Here is a 24,196-nt window from a genome sequence, read left to right as displayed (position 1 = left end):
TTTCACCTGAGGACTGAACAAGCGAAGGAGCAGAGAAGACATGCAACTCAAGGGTCTCTTTCTGATTGCCACCTGTCATCAAAGCATCTGAAAAACAGTGCTGAGACTGTTTGGGGCAGAGGGGAGACCAAAGGGAAAAGGCAGATCCTTTCCACTCAGAGAGCCACCTAGGCAGGACTCTATTAAGAGAGAAGGTGATGGGGCACTGAGGTGGCTCAGTCGGTTAAGTGTCTGCCTTGGGCTCAGGTCATGATCCTGGGGTCCTGGGATCAGCCCCGCATCGGGTTCCCTGCTCAGTGAGGAGTCTACTTCTCCCTCTGACAACACCCCAGGCTTGTGCTTTGTCTCAAATAAAGAAATAAAATCTTTAAAAAGAGAGAGAGACAGAGAGAGAGAGGTGGTGAGAGGGACACAAAGATTTCATAAATATTCCCTGAGATCCTTACTTATCCACTCGTTCATGCCCCTCACCTCGGAATATTTACCCAAAACATGAAATCCAGCCGTAGGTGAGACGCTGCTCTACCCAGACCTGTCTCACTCACTGCCACCGCACAACCGGCTCCCATGTGTAGCACACAGGACTGCCTATGTTCACTTCTGGATGGATGCGAACAGTTTCAGAACCCAGCCTGCCCCCGACCCATCTCCCTGGAGTGAGCCAGGCCCTGCATGCCGGGAAGCATTAAGTCATAGGCATGGTTTCTGGGTGGGGGACAGCACAGGCTAATAGTTAGCTCTACTGCTCGGAACAGGCCGACCCTTATCTGTCCCTGAAGCCTGCATCCAACCACCACCGAGGCAGAAGCCACTGGCAGGTAAGCCCAAGGGGTGGGCATAGAAAATCCAGGGCTTGGAAAGAGAGGTAAACACACCTGGACACTCTACCACCTTCCAAGTCTTGGTCTAGGACACTTTCCAAGGACATGTGAAGGGTTGTTCGTACAAGGGAAATGGATGGCTTTTCCCAGTCTCCACGGAGAATGAAGCGGGAAGGAGGGAACTTAAGACAGAAGAGAGAAAGATCTACAATCACATCCATGGAAGAGGCAAATGGAACCTTGGAGAGACCGTGGCAAACACTGACTGCCCGGGCTCCGCCTTAGCTCTCACGCCTTGAGCACACTACTGAGTGCTCCTGTGCCTCTGTTTCCCCATCTATAAAATGGGATGGTTGGCGGTACTTACTTTCTTGGTTTTGAGAAACAGAGGAGTTACTATGAGTAAAGAACCCATATAAATCCTCCATAAACAGGAGCTAGAACTATCCAGTGTAGGCACTTTAACACTTGCAGGGCAACGACTGTACACCAGGGACTGTGCCAAACACTAAGGATTTGGAGATGACGACAGAGGGCAGGGTGCCAAAATTAGGGTGGATACTAGTACAAGAACAGGTTACCCAGCACTCCAGGCACTCTTCTGAGCAACGTGCACCATTATTCTCATCTATGCGGCAACTCTGCAAAGGAGGGAAGTGGAGTGTGATCCAACACTAGAGGCCGAACAGAAGCACAAACAGTGTATTACCCAAAGGTACTATCTCCCCGGGGAACCCGGCGTGAGGACGAAGACTTAAATGTCACAGATAAAGCATAAAGCTGGGCTTCTGCAGAAGATAAACAGCAGGCACTCAAGCCATGCTGTCATCACCGACCTGATCATTACCAAATCCAAGTCCTAGAGCCCATGAACCTTGGAGACGGGCTGAGACCCGCCACCCATAGTAAGAAGGGAACTTATAAAGATCCAGAATCATGTCAAACTTCCCAGAAGAGAAGGCTCACTCGACATACTTGTTGAAAACACTGGCACCGGGGCTGTAGCACCGCATTTGGTTATTTCCGGGCCAGAGCCCTGGAACTGGTCTTTCCTCTGTGCCCCACGATAGGCCCGGAGTCTACACATGAAACAAATGCCCCAGGTGATTCTGCTCATCTGGCCATTCTGGAAACAGAGATCTAAGGGACCTGCTCCCAGGCAGGAGGAGGAAACACTCTCGAAGGTTCCTCGAAGTTAGCAGCCAAAGGGAGATCCAAGGAATAAACTTGCTGAGGATGATGAAGGAATCAGAGTACAGAGCTGCAAGGCCCACCCCCATGTGGTGCCCCCACCTACCTTCCTGACATAGCCCACTCCCTCTCCAGCCCACCGGATTTCTCCTTGCCCTTCTAGAGAGGCGTCAAGCACTCTCCACATCCCACTGTTCCTTCTGCCTGGAATGTCCCTCCCCCTCTCTCCACCTGGCTCTGCTTAAACATCACCCAAGGACTGTCCAACCACCCCTCCCCTGACATGCTCACCATCATCTCGCCATGTTATCTTTTTCTTTGTAGCATTTGCTACCACTCAGCAGAGCAGAAAGCTACCCGTTAATCATTTCTCCCCTTCCACCAGAAAGGGAACTCCAGGCCACAAGAGGACAGGCTCCTGGGATGGAAAGCCCGATCCCCAGTGTTGCATTACAGTGCCTGGCTGTGTCTGTTGAATGAATCAATGGCCTCGAATGATCCACCAATGGCTGTGAAGCCCAGTTACCTCATCTCTGAGAATACCGCCTTCCCTACTGGAGTTGTGGGAGGCTTATTTAAATGTACGTGAGAAAGCTTCTGTTCAGCAGCACCATGCTACGGATCATCATGGCTACATACTGGGGCCATGGAGAGGCCTCCTGCCCAGGACATCAGGGCAAAGTTTCAATGCCCCACACCTGCTCCAGCAGAATTCACGGGTAGGCAGGAGATGGGGCGTGGAGTGCCCTCTGCTGGAGCAAAACTGACAAATCCTCATTATTGGAGGAGGGTCCCCCCTGGAAAGATAAGAAGGATCCCGATGGTGCCAGACTGCCTAACACCACAGCCTTAAACATTTGATTCCGGTGAGTCCTTAAGTGATTTTTGCTTCAGAGAGCACAGTCAGCATATAAAACACAGCTGAACACAAACGACTCTGTGAGTCTACTCTGCATTAGGCACAATGGACTCCTTCTCACCTGTACAAAAGCCCTGTAAAACAGGGAGCAGCACCCCAATTTTAGAGGCAGCAATTTGGGCTCAGAGAGGTTAGATTCCTCAGCTGAGGACACCAGCATTTAAGGGGAGGTTTGGGAATTAGAGCCAGGGGTGTTGACTCAGCTACAGCCCTTAGAAGACAAACCTTATTATAGAGGTGATTCAACGTGGCATCAGAGGATGGTCCTTTCCTGTTACTCTTTCACGTTCTCACCATAGGACACCCATGTGAAACAGCTTCATTTCTGCAAACATGGACCCTGGATCCACCAGCAGCTGCAGGTGCATTTACGACCACAGGTGTAGGTCTGTGTCCCCATCCCCTGCCCCCAACACAGACAGGGAGTGCTGCCGATGTGCGAGAAAGCAGATTGACAAAAATGAACAAGTGTGACCTTCCTCTTTTGTCTTTTCTAAAAGGGATATGAAGAGGTGGGTAGCGAGTCCTGTGGTGCTACAGACTGAGCGATGGTTCCAACTGCACCACCGGCTGAGGCGTTGAACTTAGTCTGGACAGTTCTCAGTGACGTCAGTGGCCTCCGCAGGCCTGGTTAAGACCAAGTGGGTGATCGTTTGCATCTCTCCCAGGATAGCCTTCCAACACGCCAGGAAAACAGAAGGGGAAGAAAACGAACCCGTCCTAAACAACCATACTCCGTAGAAGGACCATGTTCAGCCTTCACAACATGCAGAAGCTGCAACCATGCACCCCTTTCCATGGGGGAGAAATGGACCTTCAGTGATGTCAAGGACCAGGTCTACTGTCAACCTGCTCACTCGGGTACACGTTCACCCCCCTCCCCCAGCAGTCCCCGCCCTGGATGAAGCCCTCAAGTGGTTTTCAAAGGTTTTATCTGCTTAGGTTGCAAGGCTGCCTGGAAGAATCCTAAAATGCCCTCCTGCTCTTAATTGTAGGTGTCTATGGCAGAGGCAAAAATGCAAACTGCCCTAAAAGACTAATCAAATTCTCTGCTTAGACTGGCTGACCAGAATCCCACTAGCCACAGAAAAGGGTCTGTCTTCTCAACCAAGACAGGGTTTTGCCTTGCCCTGACTGAAACCTGAGCGTACAGACTTGACAATCTCCTCTGCCACATGTTTCCATATCTGCAGGTCACTGAGAGTGAGCAGTGTGTGTGGGAGGAGGGGGCCTTATCAGCCCAGGCTGGGGTCCGAATGCCCGCTCCCCGAGTTACCAGCTGGTGGCCTCGGCCAAGGAGCACAACACCCTGAGCCTCGGCTTCTGTCTGTCAAATGGGCAGAGCATGATGCTGCTTGTGGGGAGACAGGAGACAATGCAGGTCACAGCCCCAGCCCGGCACATGGCACAGAGTAAGCCAAGCCGTCCAAACGCAAAGTCTAACTGAGCCAGCCAGGGTCAACGAGTGACATCAGGAAATACCAGGAGCTCTTCCTTCTCAGTTGGGGTCTGCGGAAAACAGCAAGCACACAGAGCGACTCAGGGATCAGCCGGGAATGATGTCACTGTGACAAACTGGAGTGTTCATGCACCATGTGAAGGGATGACTCAGCTCCAGCCAGTGGCCACTAGGATGAAGGGGCATCTGGTTTGCTAGATCTTTCCATGGTGTTAAGGAAGGCCAGAAATCATGATTTTTATGTGCAATCTCCCCAAGTGTTAATGGTCAATAATCAAGTCAGCAATGGTAAAAAGCAGCGCATTGGCCAAGCGCAACACAATTTCGGGCCAGATGCAACCAATTTCTGTCTAACGAAGTGATAGCAGTTGCTGTCCTTTCCACTGTGGTTATGGCTTAAATAGTACATACCCTTTCCATGTTTTCATGCTGCTTACAATAAGAAGTGTCTTTCTTTTCCAGGCACAAGGGTTTTTATAACGACGCAGGTCAGATGACTAATGCAAGTGGGAGCTTTTATCCAATGTGGTTTGGTATCCATATTAAGAAATAGTATCACTTTAATATTAATTGGAATTGGTCACTGACAGAGTTCCGACAGGAACACTGATCTTGTCTCAAAGTGATGAAAACATGCTTTCAGAATTAAGGTCTCAGGAGCCAATTTCAGATCTTAAATCAGTGCTGTGATCAGACCCTCAGAAGGTGGGAGTGCGGGGGGCGGGGGGGCGGTGTGTATCCAAATGGTAAGGTGGATCAGGAGGGGGAAAAAAAAGGAAATGTGGTTAAATAGAAGTGTCAAGTATATATCCCAAAAGAAAAGTTTCATGCTTAAAAAGTATTTGAATTTCAAAGTTAAACAATGACATAGATTTGTAAATCCCAAAGGTTAATAAAATGCCTCTTTTATCTGAAAAGAATGCAAACCCCACACAATCTCTTCAAATTCAGTTAACTATCAAGAGTTGTAGAGTTGTTTTTATTTTTTTTAAAGATTTATTTATTCATGACAGACACAGAGAGAGAAGGAGGCAGAAACACAGGCAGAGCGAGAAGCAGGCTCCATGCAGGGAGCCTGACATGGGGCTCAATCCCTGGTCTCCAGGATCGTGCCCTGGGCTGAAGGCAACGCTAAACCGCTGAGCCACCAGGGCTGCCCTATAGAGTTGTTTTTAAATAAGAAAACACATGCAGAAAAGTGAATTACAGATGAAAAATGTGAAAATGAAAATGTGAATATTCATAAAGTGAACCCACCCGTATAATCACAGGTTAACAAGTTAATGACCAGTGTCCCAAAGTCTTCCTTTGGCCATGCCACAGTCTCTATACCTCAATCAACTTTTGTCTGTTTTTTTTATTTATACAATTGGAATCCAACAATATATATACTCTTTTGTGTCTGCTTTTTCTGCTCAATGGTATCCGTGAGGATTTTCATTGCTCTGTAGTACTTCACTATATAACCATGCCACTACTTGTGTTTATTATACTGTGAGTGTATATTTCAGTATTTTCCTCTTTGGCGCTATCAAAAACAATGCTGTGAACATTCTTGTACGTGTTTTTTGAAAATGTACATACGTACATTTTCTCTATGGCATATGACTAGGGACAGAAACTGATGGGACATGGAGTATGTTCAGCTTCAGGTGATAACAGCAAATCGTATTCCAAAATAGCAATACAAAATATTTTACTTAAAATTAAGAGACCGTCAAGAGCCCTCTCTAAATGAAATGCCCCCTTCTTTGGTTAAATTGGCATTTGAAATAAAAAAATAACTAAAATCACTTTAAGACCAGCACCCCCAAAGAGCAGAAGTTCCTGTCCTTTTCAAAAAAACCTTAAGTGTCATTATTGGTTAAACATCTGTTATAGACAAAATATTATGGTTTAAAATGGCTTGAACACATCTGAATTCAATACCTTTTTCATGAGCAGTAAGTCCTGCTCGATGTTTCTATGTATTAAAACTATAGAACTCCAAACTCCTAGAGCAGGATTAAGATATCTAAAAAAGAGAAGAGATGGTACAACACCCCTTTGTTTTGTCTCTAAAGAGTCACAAGATGGAGGGGATGCTGAGAATAGGACCAAGCAATATGGAGAGCCAAATAATGACTCCCAAATATGTCCATGTCCTAATCCCCACAATCTGTGAATCTGTTACCTTCCATAGCAGAAGGGACTTTGCAGGTATAGTTAAATTAAGGCTTGTAAGATGAAGTGATCATTCTGGACTATCCAGGTGGGCCCACTGGAATCCATCACAAGGGTCCTATTAAGAGGATAGGACAGAGAAGGAGATGTGACAATTTCCAGCAGCAGAGCTCAGAGTCAAAGAGTAATCTGAAGGAGCTACACTTCCGCACTTGAGAAAAGCCAAGGGATGGATCCTCACTGGGGGCCTCCAGAAGGAACGAGCCCTGCCAACATCTGGCTTTAGCCTAATGACACTGGACTGTAGATTTCTGACCTCCAGAACCGTAGGACAATACATTTGTGGTTCTTTCAGCACCGAACATCTGGGACTCTGTCACTGCAGCCACAGGAAACTAATACAAGGTGGCTGATGAGTAGATACCAGCTTTTCCTAACACCTGGTACAAAGGTCCTAACCACAAGCTCCTGCAGGAGGCGCAGCCAACTGAGGCCACATCGGGGCTGTTTGCTCCACCCCAGCAGGACTACCGATAATGCTAGATGATCGAAAGCTGGCACAAGAAAAGCAAAGGTCACCTTAGCAACCACCTCACAGCTGAACACAGCTGTGACAGATTTCAACTACCCTCGGAGTCTAAGAGCTTAAGGAGATGCTTTTGGGCCCAAGGTAGGAAGCACAGATGAGTGCAGCCCCGGGGCCTGCGGCATGACCTCCACCCACCGCCGCCTCCCTCAGGTGCTTCGGAGGCTTACAGCTAGTAAGCAGGGAAGCCCCTCATTTCCGACATACTAAAGACAGCCAGTAAGCATATTATGCTTTCCATTTCACTTCCATTTCATTCAGCACCGCGTGTTCTTGCACCCCGTAAAACCCTCATTAAGGGATCTGTTTGGGCCACTGGCAGGAAAGCAGGATGGCCTAGCTGCATCACCACTGCCACAGACCCTAGCCCCAGGGCGTCCTGAAACCTTGAGCAGATTATTCACCAGCCCCCTGCACACTCACCAACATCCCATCACAGTCCTGTGCTGAGGGAAGTGGACATGGGGCTGGGGAATCAGTCATGTCTGGTAAGCTCTGCTTGGATAACAGACACCCCACCAGCACCAGCTCCCTTTAATCCATGGTTCCTGTGCCCCTGATCCCCCAAAGTCATAAGGCAAAAAAAAAGTTTAACTTACAACTCCTTGGTTCTTATTGCAACTCTTCAAGTCAAATGTCAGGACCCCAAGAAACCGTTCATTTCAGAAGGAATTTGTGTTGATAAGGACGGCATGAACAGTGAACTAAATAACGTGGGTGCGGGCTGAAATCAGTCCAAAAATCAATATCCTGTGCCTTCTCATGACATGGGTTTTATTTTTTTTAAAGATTTTATTTATTTATTGAGACACAGAGAGAGAGAGAGGCAGAGGGAGAAGCAGGCTCCATGCAGGGAACCCGATGTGGGACTCGATCCCAGGGCTGCAGGCAGCGCTAAACCACTGCACCACCAGGGCCGCCCATGACATGGGTTTTAAATGTTCAGGACTTTGCATCCTCCGAAGAACATGTGCTGTCAAATAACACGCACACCTGCATCGGCCTACTTCCCTGACCATAGAAAGCTTCTGGACCAAGCGTCTGCATGGAGCTGGTTATAAATTATCAGAGGGCAGCATGTGTGAACAATCTTCTGAATGGCTGAAAAGCACACTTTTCCCACATGCTGGGAATTCACTAACAGCTGAACACCATCTACTCGATGGGCAGAGGAGAAAGAACCACACCCAGCAAGTAAAACTCACATACCCACGGGAAGAGGTGACTCTAGAAGAAAATAATCAGCATGATCTAAATTCAAATGGAGCAGGGAGCCTGGGTGGTTCAGTTAAGTGTCTGCCTTTAGCTCAGGTCATGATCCCGGGGTCCTGGGATGGAGCCTCACATCAGGCTCCCTGCTTGGCGGGGAGTGCCTCTCCTTCTGCCCCACTCCTTGTACTCTCACTCCCTCTCAAATAAGTAAATAAAATATTTTTTTAAAAAAACAAAACACCAGGGGCACCTGGGTGGCTCAGTTAGTTAAGCATTTGCCTTTGGCTCAGGTCAGATCTCAAGGTCCTGGGATTGAGCCCTGAGTCAGACTTCCTGCTCAATAGGGAAGTCTCCCTCCCCCTCTGTGCCTCCCCCCCCCCCAATAAATAAAACCTTAAAAAAAAATGGGTGCCTGGGTGGCTTAGTCGGTTAGGTGTCTGCCTTCAGCTCAGGTCGTGACCCCAGGGTTCTGGGATGCAGTCCTTGAATCAGGCTCTCTGCTCAGGGGGGAGCCTATTTCTCCCTCTCCCTCTGTGATGGCTCTCTCATTGTTGCTTGCTCGCCTGCTTTCTCTCTTATAGATAAATAACATCTTTTTAAAAAAATAAAATAAATTCAAATAAATGTGTGTTTAAGCAGAATTCCTCAAGTCCCAGAACTAACATCACATCCAGAAGGGAGGTGAGGCTCCTGGAGCCATATTCTGAGCCATAATCTCAAAATCACAGGTGCTCAGAGCCCCCAGAAGAGACCAGTGGTTCCTGCTTCCTTCAACATCCAGACTCCTTCCCAGTCTACATTCACACTCAGGACCCACTAAGGGTGATGCCCAGACTCTGAAACTGTAAAGATGAGTGAAACAGTCCCCTGTCTCACAAAACTCAAAAGCAAGTGCTAGAAAGACACCAAACAAGCAAAATACCCCTTGATGAGTGCCGTCACAGAAGCTTCCACATGGGATCACACGCTGAACATGGGCGCTGAAGATGCTGGCTGGGAGGAAGGGTGGTGCAAAACCAGAGAACCGTATTCTGGGCAGAAGAAACAAAGAGCAAAAATACAGAAGTAGGAAAACAGAAGGGGGTCTGCCTGAGTGAGAAGTAAGGCCTGCCTTAGCCTCTGACGGAAATCAGAGGCTATGGGAAAGTGCCTGTGAAAGACCCCAAACCACGACCAGGAGTCTGGAGAGAACCCAGGAGGCAATGGTGAGCATTGTCAGCACTCAAATCCAGAAGAGGGCATTCTTCACTCATTCACTCATTCAACAACCAGTTCTCCTGGCTCCCCTAGGGATGGGGGGGGGGGGGGGGGCGGGGAGCAGAACCACTCCCTTCCTTCCTGATGGTTGTGCTCACTTGTGAAGACGGGATTAGGAGAAACAATAAAAGTAAAGCAGGTGTGAAGAAAGGACAGTATATAGAGTTTGGAGACAGCAGCAGAGGAAGCCAACCTAGCTAGAGGTGAGGTGCCATCGGGCTCAGCTGAGCCCCAAGGGTCGAAGTCAGCCCAGCAAAGAAGTGTAGCAGTGCCCCAGGGAAAAGGAACAGCACCTGGGAAGGCCAGCGGCCACCAGACAGCGCACCGCACCCGAAGGGAGTCCAGGAGGCTGGGGAGGGGATGCTAGGGGATGGAGGCAGCGCAGCAGAAGAGGGACAGAGTGGCACGGTGACTGAGCCCGGCTCCACTGCTCTCCGGGGGGTGGAAGGCAGGTGTGAGGCCTCAGGACATTGCACCAGTCATGGCCACACAGGAGGAGCATGACTGGCTGGTTCAGGGTCACGGCCACTCAGAGGCAGAAAGCAAAGACACGGCCACAAGAGGCCACAGTCAGGTTCAACAGGAAGTGGCAAGCACGGGCTGCAGGGAAAGAAGAAGGAAGCGAAGATATGCTGCTTTGAGCATGAAGGATGGGTGGCTGGGAATGGTCATTGAGATGCTACGGGAAGAAAGGCGGATTGGAGAAGAAACGAAGGAATTAGGGTTTAGGAACGGGGCCGTGGCGGGGAGATGAAGGACCAGCAAAACCATCCCGAGTAGCATCCTGAACCAACGGTCACTTGGCCTTTGACAAACAGCTCTGAGAATGGGGATCTCATCACCTGCTTTCCCAGATGGTGGCCTCCAACACCTGGCAAATCTAATTATTACAACACAAGTTCCTTCTTATATTAAAACAACACCTGCCTTCCCATAACTCTTACACATTGATCCTGGATCCACACTCTGGAGCAAATCACAAGAAGCCGATTCCCTCTTCCAGGCACACTTCCCATTCACTGGGGCAGATTCTGGTCATTTCCAATTCATGCACATCAGATGCTTAGGAAAGTTCTAGAATGTCAGTGCCCCAACAGCCCCTTCAGTTTTATGTCATTTCATGCAGCAGGAGATGAAGGCCTAAAAAGAGCAGTGACCATACTCCCAATCACCCAGCTTCTCTGGCTCAGCTGGTTGTGGTGCCTGAGACCACTCTCCGCCCCTTTCTAGTGCACTCTCGATGCATCTTGCTCCTGTGTGTCATTTAACTTCAAAACATTATGCTGAGGGCATCGGTATCTCCAGGAGATCCACTGAAATTAAACAGGGTTGGAAAATAAATAAACTCGCATAAAGTATAAATAGCATTTTCATGAATGCAGGCAGCAACCCTGTCCTTTATTTATGGCTCCACCTGCATTGAAACAGAAAACTCAAGGGTGTCAATAAATGGATTGCAAAGTTGTTATGTTTAACTACAGAGAAAAGAATGTCTCCATGGGCTCTTTTGGAAATCCACTGATGTCTGTTGTAAACTGGCAGGGGCTGCAAGGAGGTACCCTTTGACTCCCAGTAAAGACTGTCTTTCCTAGAGTCTCAGGATCTCTGGGTCAGGATAGGTCAAGCAGGTCATCCTGTCCACCTAGCCCTGATGCCGAGCTGCCGCCCGCCCACTCACTGCACTCCCGTGTACACACCTCTCACATTAGGTGTTTTACTGCCTCTCAGGGCAGCTCACTCCAGCCTTGGACAGAGTGATGATCCTTTACTATGATGAGCTTGACAGCTGGCTCCCTGCCATGTCCCTCCATATATTCTGGGGCCATCTCTCTTTCGGGTGACAGCCCCTTGACTGCTTGCTGAAGCTGATCATGTACACCTGGAGTTTCGGCTTCTCCAAGGTAAAGAGCCCCCATTCCTTCCACCACTGTGTATGTAACAAGGTTTGAATTGGCACTGTCACTCACCTAGATTCTCCTTGATGTGCTGACGTGTCTAGATTGTTCTTAAACTGTGACACCCAGAAATAAATGCTGTGGTCCAGCTGCAGATTGATACCCCGTAAAACACACCTATAATGTTTGTCATCCTAGCAAGAATGCTTGTTAATGTGCTCCCATCATCTAGCCCCTGTTTAATGCAGTTTGTGATTCAGTCCCCAGGGGAGGGCTTATGATTAAGCATCATGTTGATAAACAGGGCACCTCCACCAGTCTCCACAGTTCACCTCAGAGTATTATTTCCTTAATCCCCCGTTTCCCATCATCTACCTGCCAGGCTAATAAAATCATTCAAAGTTGAGGATCATCGTCACTCCATCAGCCAGGGCGGGCACAGATAGCATGATGCTGGAAGGTAGACTTCCAGCTGACATCAACCTATCACGAAGCACAGCCGATTATGAATTCTCCATATCGCAGATCAACTCCCAGTCTCCTCTTTGAGAAATTGCACCACTTACCTTTGGGGGCCACGCTTCCCCCATTCTGACTCCACATGTGTCAGGGAACTCCTCTCTACCCTATGATGAAAATGAAGCAGAGGGTACAGAGCTGGCCTCACCAGCCTCCCCCAACCACAGTGATTGGTCTCTGGACCACAACTGACCAGGGGCAATCTAATCAGAGGCATATTGCAGAATTAGGGGGATGAAGAACTCTTTCTACAGGCACCGGTGAGGTTAAGTTGTAAGCTAAAGCTTCTTCCTCTGTGTACATAAAACTGCCCTGAAAGAAACCAAGGCAGAGAAAAGTAGAGCAAAGGGAAGGAGGGAGACTGAGCTGCAAAAGTATCACCTGAGCCCCTGGATCCGACCCTGCCTAAAGCACCCCCTACCTTTGAACTTACTGGTTTTGTTACCCCCTAAGTTCCCTTATTGCCAAAATCATTTGGGGTTGGGTTTCCAACAATGACTGCAAATCAAAATTCTGCAATTTCCCTCGCAGGCACTCAGAAAGGGCAGGTGACACCTTGACAAACCCCTTGCCAAAGTCTTCTACCTCACTGAGGTCCCAATCTACACCATGGTATTGTAGTTAGAAACCCCAGATCTCAAGTCCAATAACCCAGGCCCATCCTGACTGGCTCTGGGGCCCTGGACAGATCACTGAAGGACTCCTGCCTTGTCCTCCTCTTCTGTACCTACTACAAGGGGTTATGATGGAGAAACAGACAACACGTGCAACATCCTTGCAATAACACCTGGCCGCAGAAATGCCTGAAATATAATCATCCCCTTTACTGTTATTATTATTATTACACTATAAGTATCATTACTGGGTCCAGTTATACTGGCAAAGTCAGCACTTTGATGTACTAACCCTGGACCAGCACGGCATGTTCTCAGCCTTCTTTTACAAGGGCTCTTCCAACATCCCTGGCACAATGCTTCCTTCTGTCTCTTCTAGGATCAACAGCAACTCCCCTTCCTCCCTCTGATCTCTTTGCCAAAATCTAATCATCCACTGCTGTGGCATAATTTACCCCATTGAGCTGCTCAGACAGGAGCTCCTCCAGTCCAGGGACGTGTGGGACAGGGAAGGGATGGGTGTGGCACTGGGCCCTCCCCTGCACTGCAGGCACATGGTGCCACCTCGATTATATTCAGTTGAGTCAATCTCAGAGAGTGAGGTGGAACTCCTAATTAAAAGGTAGCCTTGAGGTGTCAATAAAAATCATGCATAAAGGAAATGTTTAAACACACAATAGTGACTCTTTCCTCTAAAAATGAATAAAATCTTTGAAAATAAAGAGGGTAGGGGCGCCTGGGTGGTTCAGTCGGTTGAGCATCCGACTCTTGATTTCAGCTCAGGTCATGGTTTCAGGGTTGTGGCGTCGAGCCCCACGTCAGGCTCCACACTCAGCATGGAGTCTGCTTGTCCCTCTCCCTCCCCCTCTGCCCCTCCTCCCACCCCCCCACCCCCCCCCCCAAAAAATGAATAAATAAAATCTCGGGAGGAAAAGAAAACACACTAGTGACTTCCTTGAGACGGATTTTCACCTGAGATGTTTTTGGAACTCAACCGTGGGGGTAAATATAAAGGAAGGGTCCTCCTCAATGGTGCCATCCCCTCCCCCCTGAAGCTCAGGAAACCACCTCTGACAGTGCAATGCCGCGCTGCACTCAGAACTGCTGGCTGCAGGAACGGCGGGGTTTGTCTTCTCTACTGATTTCTGGAAAGTGACAGGGATTGGCGTTTGTTTTTATTTGTTTGGGGAGGGCAGCTCTTCTGCGGCACTCATCTCCTCGGCCAGTGTGACCGATCGCATCGTGCGGCCGGCCGGCCTGACAGCTCCCACAGCCGCCTCCCACGGCACACTGGGCTGGCCGGGCCCGGACACTGTGCGGTGGTCCTGTGCCGCCCTGCGCGTCTCCACCGCACTGCGCACGTCCAGACCTGTGATCGCCACCTCCCCAGCACCTGGTCAGCGTGGATGCTCTACATGAGCAGCAGCAGCAGTAACAACAACATGTGAAATGTGTGAATAAATGAACAGACCGAAGAATGAATGAAACATCTGGCTCCATGAGTAGTTATGTCATCCCTCCAGGGCCCAAACCTTTCATCCCCTATGGACACAATGATCAACTCGCAGAGCTGGTTTCTGACACTTGTGTCACTCCCTGCCCCCCGCCCCCCCAACCATTTCACTGAATTCAGGTGCACTTCATTTTGCTTTTGCTTTTATTTTGTCCTCCTCACTCTGGACTCGGTCCTGCTGCCTGTGTAAACCTGGGCAAGTCTGGGCCCTTGCCCATGTGCCTCCTGCTCCATGAAGTGACAGTTTGGGACTGGACAACCTGGAGGGGCTTCCCAGGACTCTGGGAGAGCCAGGGGCCTTTTGCTTCCCTCCTCCCCTCTCCCTGTAAGGAAGCCACCTCCTTACCTTCAAAGCTCCCGGCAAACAGGTAAAGCCAGGTGATGGCTGGGATGCAGAGAACAGTCAGTGAGGCAGCCAGGAATTTCCGTCTCCCTCTGCAGATTCCCAGCATCCTCTCAGAAGTGGCAACCCCTAATCCCAGCGCCGCTTCTCTGCCCGGAGCACGGGGTCCTCGGCCTCCTTCATAATACTTTCTGAAAGGAAGAGCAGAGAGGAAGGGCTGAGTTCTCAGCACCGTGGATGGATACAAATTGCAGAGGAGCGATAGCCCCGAGATCCTGAAATGTGGCTTGTGCATGACTTCTTGCTAACCTTCCATCCCAAAGACAATTCTACAGTCTTCCAGTCTCTCAAAACAGAGACAGCTCTTTAAAATGTAAATAAATAAAAGATGATTAAAAACTATGACTCCCTCCTTCCCTCGTGCACGCACACACACGTATTTTACAGTACAGATTAGCTGAAAGCCTGAACTAACATACTTACTAACAATGCACTTAGTTGGCACCTTGTAGATACCAAGCACTGACCAGGTGCCACATTTCCAAAAACGACCGGAACACAGGTTGGCTTGGGAGACATAGTCTAACAAGAGAGGCCGAAATGAAACATGCACAGGAGCTCCAAGACTGCAACGAATGAGACGGGCATGGACCTTAGAGGAACAACAGATGAAGTCGCCGGCTAATCCATGTGCAGTCAAGGTAGTAGAACAGTTCCCAAGTCCCAGACGAGGGGGACGGAGGAGAGCTGTGCAAGGCACTGACGGCTGAGAGTCTGCACACTCAGAGGAGAGGACACCAAACCAGCCACAACACCATCTGCAGGGAACCACATCCCCATCACAGCTCATGACCTGAAAACACTCACCAAGGACTATCTTAATCGCTTCTGCCTTCAAAACGGAAAAAGATGTCCAGAAAAGCACGGAAATGATTAAAATGTGCAGAAAAAGCAGAGGAACACAGATAACCCGTTACAGGCCTGCAGAAAGCCAGGCCTCAGGTTACAAGACTTGCTGAGACATGTTCAAAGAAGAGGGAGAAGGTCAATGCAGGCAGAGTACAGGCCATGACCTCTCACCTGCATATCTGACTGCAGGTCATGTGCCTTATAGAGGAATTTATAAACCAAGAGGCCATGCCATCTGTCTCCACCTCTCTCCTTGCACTGATGTCACACTGGCTGCAGAAGGAGCGAGGAGTCCCCGTGTTGGGAGCCTCCCAGAGCAGAACCAGCCACTGCAGGCTTCCCAGCCCCAAAGAACAGACGTCCATGAAAAAGCTGGTGTGGGTGTCCCCTTGGGTATTCCCACACTATGTCCTTCCCTCTGCCATGAGCCTTAAACCCCACATGATGTGGTCTTGGTCTTGAATGTCTGCCCTCCCCATCAGCCTTGCAGTTCCCGAGAGAGCGACACCCTGTCCGCTCACCTTGCTTTCCCTAAGCCTGAGCATCCTGCTGTCACCTGCAGGCTAGATGATCACTGTCTACTGAACAAATAAATGGAATCAGATTCTAACCAAAAGCAGTCCTCCCCAGCTTCAGGAGTCTGTGTTCAGCAAGTTGCTAGCAATGAACACCTAATGGAGCCAATCTCAACTGTCAACACCAGGCTTTCTTCTATACCCACCCTGACACGATTTTCTAAGTGGCCCTCCTCTGAAACAGATGAATGACCACAGGGCTGGAAGGTATAGACTACAAGGTAAAACCAAAACATCAAAATCCCTTCAAAGAATGTGGATTTGAAAAAAAAGTTCCCCATGGAAAGTTTTCATTCTGAAGCATGGGCAACAAACCCTCCACACAAACTCTGTGAGTCACTATGAATGAGGATCACTCCGACACTGGCCAATCTCACAGGAAAAACTTGTTGGGGACAAGAGGCTATGCAGTTAGCTCTGGATTCAAATCCAGTTCCACACGTGACTAGCCATGGCACTGGCCACCCCCCCATCACTGGGTAAGCTTCATTTCCCTCCTCTTGAAGCAATGCCCTCTCTGTTGGAGTCTTAAATGAGAGAGCTCTTGAATAAGTGTTGAGCAAAGATGGATGGAGCATATGGCAGGGGGCCCCACCTCTTCCTGAGAGCCAAAGAGCAGCCACTTCTTGAGAAAACAGATCCCAACAAGTATGCACTGGCTGTCACTGCCAAATGGGTGATCTCAACCTGAAGCACCCTCCTCAAATCTCCTTTAGGAGATGCCATCATGTTAAAAGGGCCCTTAGAGGGGCACCTGGGGGGCTCAGTTAGGCATCTGCTTTCAGCTCAGGTCATGATCTCGGGGTCCTTGGGGTCCTTGGGTCGAGTCCCATTGTCAGGCTCCCTGCTCAGCTGGCGAGCCTGCTCCTCCTTCTCCCTCCGCCCCTCCCCCTGCTTGTGCTCTCTCTCAAATAAATAAATAAAATCTTTTTAAAGAATGACCCTTATAATAATAGTAGCAATGACAACGAGCAGTAAGCAACACAGATCATGTCTCAAGATCTTTTCTGTGCCTTCTGTTTAATTCTCAAAATAACCTATGAGATAGGAACTAGTTTTCAACCTCATTTAATGGATGAGAAACAGGCCTAGAAAGGTCAACTGGCCAAAGGTTACATGTACCTAAGGCAGAGACACCTCCTCAGGCTCTCCTCTCCCTAAGGAACTGATTGATTCTAACTACCTTTGCCAGGGATCATTTTCCTTCTCATCTAACCTCAATCCTTTATACTGAATCTTCTGATTATTTTCTTCCCAGGGTTAAATATATCACCACTGTTTGCTATCATTCAAAGAAAGAAAAAAGAAAAGTACAATGGACACAACAAAAACTGGAAAGTTATAGGTGAATTTGGACTTCAGAGGATTATAGGAATATATACAGAGCTGAACTCAAGCAACATTAATATTTAAAAGCATTTTTTAAAAACTCTTTAAAACACTTATTTTCCTCCTCTCCTCGCTCCATCTGCAAAAGTTAATTTCAACGGGCACAATTTGTCCCAAAGTTTTAAAACAGTCTAGGGTGGTTTGCATTTTATGATAACACTGGCATCTGAAATTAAACCCAGCAGGTAAAAAATATTCCTTCATGGATTTGACTTTTAAATGACACCTCTATGCACTAAAAACACATTTTAAAGAAAAATCTCAATTTATATCAGAAGTTACTCCAGGAAGTCAATACAGGAATCAACACAAGAAGGAAGGAAGGAAGGAACCAAGGGTGGGCTGGAAATTACCTCCCACACACGTGCAAATGTTGATGGATTATTGGGAGAAAACCAGCCTGGAACCTGCTTTTGCCTGCTCAGTGGGAGACAGACTCCTTAGAAAAAAGGTGGCACCAACAGTCACCTCAAAAATGTCCCTGCCTCAAACCCAACACCCAATCCCTTGGCCAAACTGGTCAATTTCTCCTCCTAAACATCTATTATTCTGTCTTCTCCCATTCGTCTTAACCAGTGAAATTCACACGTATGCAAACCATTGCATGAGCAAGAAAAATTATGATCTATTAAAGCCACAAAAGCAGCATTCATAGCTGAAAGTAAAATGTAACACATTGCATACATGTGTATAAATACCTATATAACTATATATATGAAAAAAGGCATAAAACTTATAGGTTATCTGTGAGTAGAGGATGTGGATAATTTAAACATATATGAATACGTATTTTTCCCAAATTTTATCAAAAAAAATAGGTGTTTTTATAACTTAAAAATATTTTAAAACTTGCCATGTCTTGTTATATTGCATGTGATTCAAAAGACCTGAATGCAGACAGTCAAGAATATACATGTTAGGTTTACTTTGTGTGCAAGATGTGGTGATTTAAGATCTGTAGGATCCTCATTGGGAATACAGCCTCCAGGGATGGCTGGCTACCACTTGAAAGATTATCAGAAGCTCATATTCCAAATACAGATCTGATCAACACTGGAGGTTATCTTTTATTTATTTATTTATTTTTAAGTAGGCTCCTACGCCCAATGTAGGGACTGAACTCACAACCCCGAGATCAAGAGTCATGTGCTCTACCAACTGGGCCAGCCAGTTGCCCCGAGGGGTTGTCTTTTAATCAGCATCATTAGAAATGAATTTTCACGGGTGTTCAAGATGTGTGAGTTCCCTAAAAATATTGCACACGAAGAGGGAATGGACAATCTAAATAATCTCTAAAAGAAGCAAACAGAAAGTCTAAGGAACCCAATGGCCAAAACTATTCACAATCACTCAGGAGCCCAAACTGATCCAATGGGCAGGTAACAAATTCAGGTCACCGACTGTAACTATAAGATTGGGTGAATCCTGCTGGTCCCATATTGTTGTCTGAATCCCAAGTGAACCTTTCTTGCAAGATGCTGTCCCAGTTCCTGAGAGGGCACAGGGCTGGCCCTCCCTGAGCTCCTAGTACAGGTCCTACAGCAGACGGACCCTTCAGAGACATTAGCTTTGTCCTATCATTATCTGTACTAGGGCGAGTGTTATATCCCCACCTCATGCCTTCACCCAGGCCTCTCACAGAGCTGCAATACCCTGCCAGTCTCTCCTCCTCTGCAGGACTTCTGCAGGACCTCTGGAGGAATTTCAAGTTCTTCCTGCTTCCATGGAACACCTCCCTGCAAGTCTAGACCTGGAGAGGCTCCCTCCCTTTGTTCTAAACTCCAAAGCCTGTCAGGAGCACATTCCTGATCACATGACTGTCTTCTAATCATTTCCTGGCATTAATCTCTCTTCACTACACCAAAACCCCTCAAGGGCAAAGGATCCAGGCCCTGTAGTGTTTGTTTGAAGCCTCTGCCTGAGACTAGCAGTAAGATGACACTTTATATACTTCGCCATATTCATCCACAATGTGGTCCCTGAACCACCAGCAGAGGCAGCAGCTGGTGGCGGGTCCTATCTTGTCAGAATTGCAGTCTGTCCGGTCCCCCCCCCCCACCCCCCCGCCGACTACCTCCAGCTCCATGGATTGAAATCTGTATTTTAACAAGAGCGCAGGGGATGTGAGTGCACATCGCAGTTTGAGAGGCCAGTTCCACTAAAACAATGAGTAACTAACCAGTTATTCATAAATAAGGCTGGCCTCCCACTGCTCCAACTGAACCCCCTCCCTCACCTCACCCCTGCAGGGGCTTCCAGGGCCCTAGGGAATCCATCACATCCTAGACTTTGATTATCTTTTTTTTTTTTTAAGATTTTATTTGTTTATTCATGAGAGACACAGAGTGAGGCAGAGACACAGGCAGAGGGAGAAGCAGGCTCCCTGAGGGGAGCCCGATGCGGGATTGTATCCCAGGACCCCGGGATCAAGACCTGAGCTGAAGGCAGATGCTCAACCACTGAGCCCCCCAGGCATCCCTGGATTTTGTCGATTATCTATTATCTACAGGTCCCTGATAAATGGAAGGAAAGTTTCTAGAAGGAAAAGTGCCTTTTTCTAACTAAACAGAAGCATCTCATGGACTAGAGGTGGCTCTGATGACCCATCCTGACCTCCCAACAGAGACACTTCTTATACGTTTGAATGACTGAATGGCACCACCACCTCCCACCGAGGCATTATTATGCCCACCTCGAAGACCAAGAGAGGCTAAGGACACTGATTTAGTTGTTGGAAACCCTGAGACTCAAATTCCAGCGCTTCCTGAAAAAAGAGAAAATCAGTTCTGTGCAAAAGAACACACAAGTGACGACCGGGCTGTCTCCCCAGCCGGAGCACAAGGCCTCAAGGGCAGGCACTTTGTCTACTTTGGCCACTGCTGTTATCTTTGTTGCTAGCACAGTATCTAGCACTTAGGAGGAGATCAAGAAATATTTATTGAATGGATCAATGACTGAATATGTCAGTGACAGCCAGCAGCCTCCCTGGATATTCATTATGCAAACTACTCCCTCTGACAAGTGCCAGCCCACACCTTCCTCCCAAGCCCTGCTATGGAATCCTGGGGAACTTTCACTAGGTCATCAGTAAATTCCTCTTTATCCTCAACTTCCCTTGGCTCCATTCCAGCTCAATGCTTGTGTGAAAGTACAGCTGTCCCAGGGTCACTGCTTTCCCCAAAGGAGAACCCTTCCCCCTACCTCTCCCACAAATACCAAGTGGCTGGGAAGTGGGCCTCTGTCCTCCTGGCTTCCAGCTGTCTGCCAGCTCTTACCGGCCCTCCCTCTTAGGAGCACCCTGTCCCTCTGTGGCCCACCATCATTCTCTCCATCCTTGTCCCTGTCATCTGGCAACTCCTGGTTACTCCTCTCATTCTCTGAAGACCTCAGTTTCCCCCACAAGCTCTTCCCCCCACCACCTCGATTCCATGATAGAAACGGTCAGTTCAAAATATATGCCACTTCACATGGACCAAATTTACCTTCTAAGACGTGGTGTCACCAAAACCAGCACAACCTCCCAAATCTCAAACGTCAGCATTAGCCTTCCCAGGCTGCCATCACACAAATTCTTCACTGTCCTCTGGAACCTCAGTCCACAAGCTTTCTTCATCACTGCCCATCCAGGCCTAGATTTTCCTTATATTCTCTCTCATTCGGCATAGAGGCCATGATTCATTCTTAGAGCCTCCCCCTGCAAGCATGCACGCCTGCCTCCCCTTGGCCCTCCTTCGCTCCAATCGTACTAGCCTGGAAAAATCCACTCATTCCGATGAGCACGACCATACTTGTTCACCACCGCTGTACTTGGGAAGCCAGATGTTGGGGTAGGAAACTGCACTATCAAGCAGGCAGATTTGTTCCATTTACTCACGTCTGGTTTCAAATGGGCAGTCAAGTGCTATTAGATGCTACCACCGATCTCTGGTAAGTGATCTGGTAAGTGAGTAAACTCACTTTCCTAGTACCTGAGATGTTTATTTCAAACATTTCTTTTCTCCTCAAGCCTCTTCTTTTCCCAATGGCAGACTCCAGGAGGGTTCCAGGGTGCAGTGTGGAATCCGCCTTGTTTTCTCTCCCCAGGGGAGACGCCCCATTCCAGTGTCCTGTGAGATGGACAAAGGGCTGATGCCTCCCACATTTGTATCTCTAGCTCTGGCCTCCGACCTCCAGACTCAAATGTACAATCATCTTCCCCTTCCATGTGTGCCTCAGACCTCATTCCCAATTTCCCCCATCCTCATCTCCTCTTCTCCAGAGCTTTCCACCTCCTTAAGAGAGCACCATCATCTATATAAAAGCTCAAGCCAGATACCTGGGAGCCATTCTCAATTCCTTACTCACCCCTCATACCTTGTCAAATCTGGCCATCCTCAAATCCTGTCATTTTTACCTCTAAAACATGTATTCTGTCCAATGGTAACACCCACTTCTTTCCGGTTTTACTGCCACTATATAAATCCAAGCCACCATCGTCTCACATTGTACCTAGTGCAGTCACCTCCTAACTCAGATCACACTGGAAACTATTCAATGTTTCCCCATAGCTCTTAAAATAAATGCCAAACTCTATGGTGTATCTGTAAGGATCTACATGGCTTGACCTCTAACTACCTCTCAGTCCTCACCTCTGGCCACTCTCACTTTCGTTCTGCTTGCCTCTGGCTGTACTGCCCCTCTCACTTCCTGAATGCCCCTCGGGGCCTTAGCACGTGTGCTGCCTCTGTCTGGAATGCTTGTCACTCTGCTTTTTGCTGGGCTAAGTCCTTCTGGTTCTTCAAGCCTAGGCCTTGAATGCAGTCAACTCAGAGAGGTCTTCTTGGTCAGCCTTATGCCCCAAATGCCTCTTCTTTGTGTCATCTGTCACCATATTCTGGCTTCTCCCTCCACTGTACTCATCAAGCTTTGGAACGATACAATTATCTGAGGGATTACTTATTTAATGGTTGCCTTTCTTGCTAGATTTCAGTCTCCCCTTGGGCAAAGACCACGACTGCTTTACATTCAGCATACAGCCAGGCACAGAGTAGGCATCCCATAAATGGATGGGGAAGAAGCAAGTGAACGAACATGCCAGACAGCCTCAACCACCCAATACCTTGCAGTCATTCTCCTATTGCTTGGATAAGTCCTTTCTACACAAAAGCTTACCATTTTGCTGCCTGACTCTATAATGTCTGTAGTAGGACAAAGAGAATCCACACAGCACCTCAGGGAGGTCCCTATGGCTGTGGTGAATCCCTCAGAGATCCCTTGGTACATCTGAGGTCACTTGCCAAGTTCACTTTGGTAACCTCTCCTTTCTCTGCTCCTCAAGGAATAAAACACAAGGGGGGGCCCTCTCCCTTGGAATCTGGGGCACCCCTCCTGGAGACTGACCCCAGGATGCTCCCTCCCCCCTCTCTTCTCAGCACATCAGAGCCCAAAGCATGTCCCTCCTGGAGATGATCCTTGGGCTTGTCAAACTGATGCTCCCAATTCCTTTCTTCATTCGGAGAATGGCATTTGGCCTTGGAGGCACTGTTTAAAAATTGATCATGTGAACTACGAGAGTAAAAGCCACATGCAACGTGCTTTGGAACAAACATCGGAGACTTGGGAGTTCGCTGTGTTCTAAAGGACTCTGAGGGCCCATTTCTGCCAACTTAGTTTGTCTTGATACCACTGTGAAGTCAAATCCTCTTGCTGCAGGGAAACATGTCCTTTTTACTCTTAGAACCACCATGCTGTGCTAGATCAAGGGCAGAGGTCTCACCGGGGTCTCAACCGCCCACTCCAGTCATCAATCACACATTTCACACAACTCTGCAGTTAGGACATGCTACCTGCAGCCACAGAGTTTCGCCATCTTGTCTCTGTTATGTTGGCAGCAAGCTCCAAGGCATGGTCTGCATTTCAGGTGGGCCTCCCAGCATTTACAGAGGATGGGGAGTCAGGTCTTGGGTTCAAGTATCAGCTCTGCCCATTGACCAGAGGATCTTGTCAAGTTAGTTGATATCTCAGAGACTCCCATCCTTTTTTGCGAAACAAAGCCCATGGCAATATCAAGCACTAGTGGTTGCTGCAAGGATCGAGAGAGATCAAAATGATTTCCAAACTATGATTACACAGCAACGTAAGATGCTGAGGTAATATTAACATAAAAATGAATTATTTGGATTTCAGTTGCCTGACCAATCAAATTCTAAGGCCTTGCTGTGCCGCCCACAAAGTAGTTAGGAGGACACATCTTAATCCATCTGGGCTGGTTTGGAAAAATACCATAGACTGGACAGCTTACACAACGAATGTTTATTTCTCACAGTTCTGGAGGGTAGGAAGGCCAAGACCAAGGTTCTAGCTGATTCAGCATCTGATGAGAGCACGCTGCTCGTATCTGCACGTGGCAGAAAATCCAAGGAAGCTTGTGGGGTCCCCTTTATAAGGCACCAGTCCCATTCATAAGGGCTCCACCTTCATGACCTAATCACCTCCCAAAGGCCCCACCTCCTAATACCATTGCACACTGAAGGTTAGGTTTCCAGAAATGGATTTTAGGAAAACACATTCAGTCCATAACTAAGGAGGGGAGAGATCTCACAAATATGGCCATGCCCTGGTCCTGCCTCAGGACGGCGTTTCTGTAAAAGAAGTAGTATTAAACAGGAAAAATTCTAACATCTACAGGGGGAAACACAAACTGTGCTAAACATGTTAGCCAATGAGTGACTACTTTTAAGGGGCCATTTCTGTACTTTAAAATGGAACTGCCCCATGAAGCAAATTCTGTCTCAAAACTGCACCAGGAAATGATTCTCTTGTGAAGAACCAAACCATATGCTTCCTTGAACA

General features: G+C 48.1%; 1 protein-coding gene across 5 annotated transcripts in view; it reads right to left on the bottom strand.

Annotated features, from left to right (window-relative positions):
• Positions 1–24,196, bottom strand: part of LARGE1 (LARGE xylosyl- and glucuronyltransferase 1) — a 527,056-nt gene that overhangs the window by 372,046 nt on the left and 130,814 nt on the right. For all 5 annotated transcript variants that reach the window (XM_026010946.2, XM_072741868.1, XM_072741869.1 and 2 more), the window contains exon 2: positions 14,496–14,683. In XM_026010946.2, the coding sequence (XP_025866731.1) occupies positions 14,496–14,601 (106 nt within the window). In that variant the 5' untranslated portion in view covers positions 14,602–14,683. The remainder of the gene's footprint in view (positions 1–14,495; positions 14,684–24,196) is intronic.

This window comes from Vulpes vulpes, chromosome 16 (assembly GCF_048418805.1).
Source record: "Vulpes vulpes isolate BD-2025 chromosome 16, VulVul3, whole genome shotgun sequence".
Classification (NCBI taxonomy): Eukaryota; Metazoa; Chordata; class Mammalia; order Carnivora; family Canidae; genus Vulpes; species Vulpes vulpes.
The sequence above is the reverse complement of the archived record's forward strand: the minus strand, read 5'-3'. Positions and strand labels throughout refer to the sequence as shown.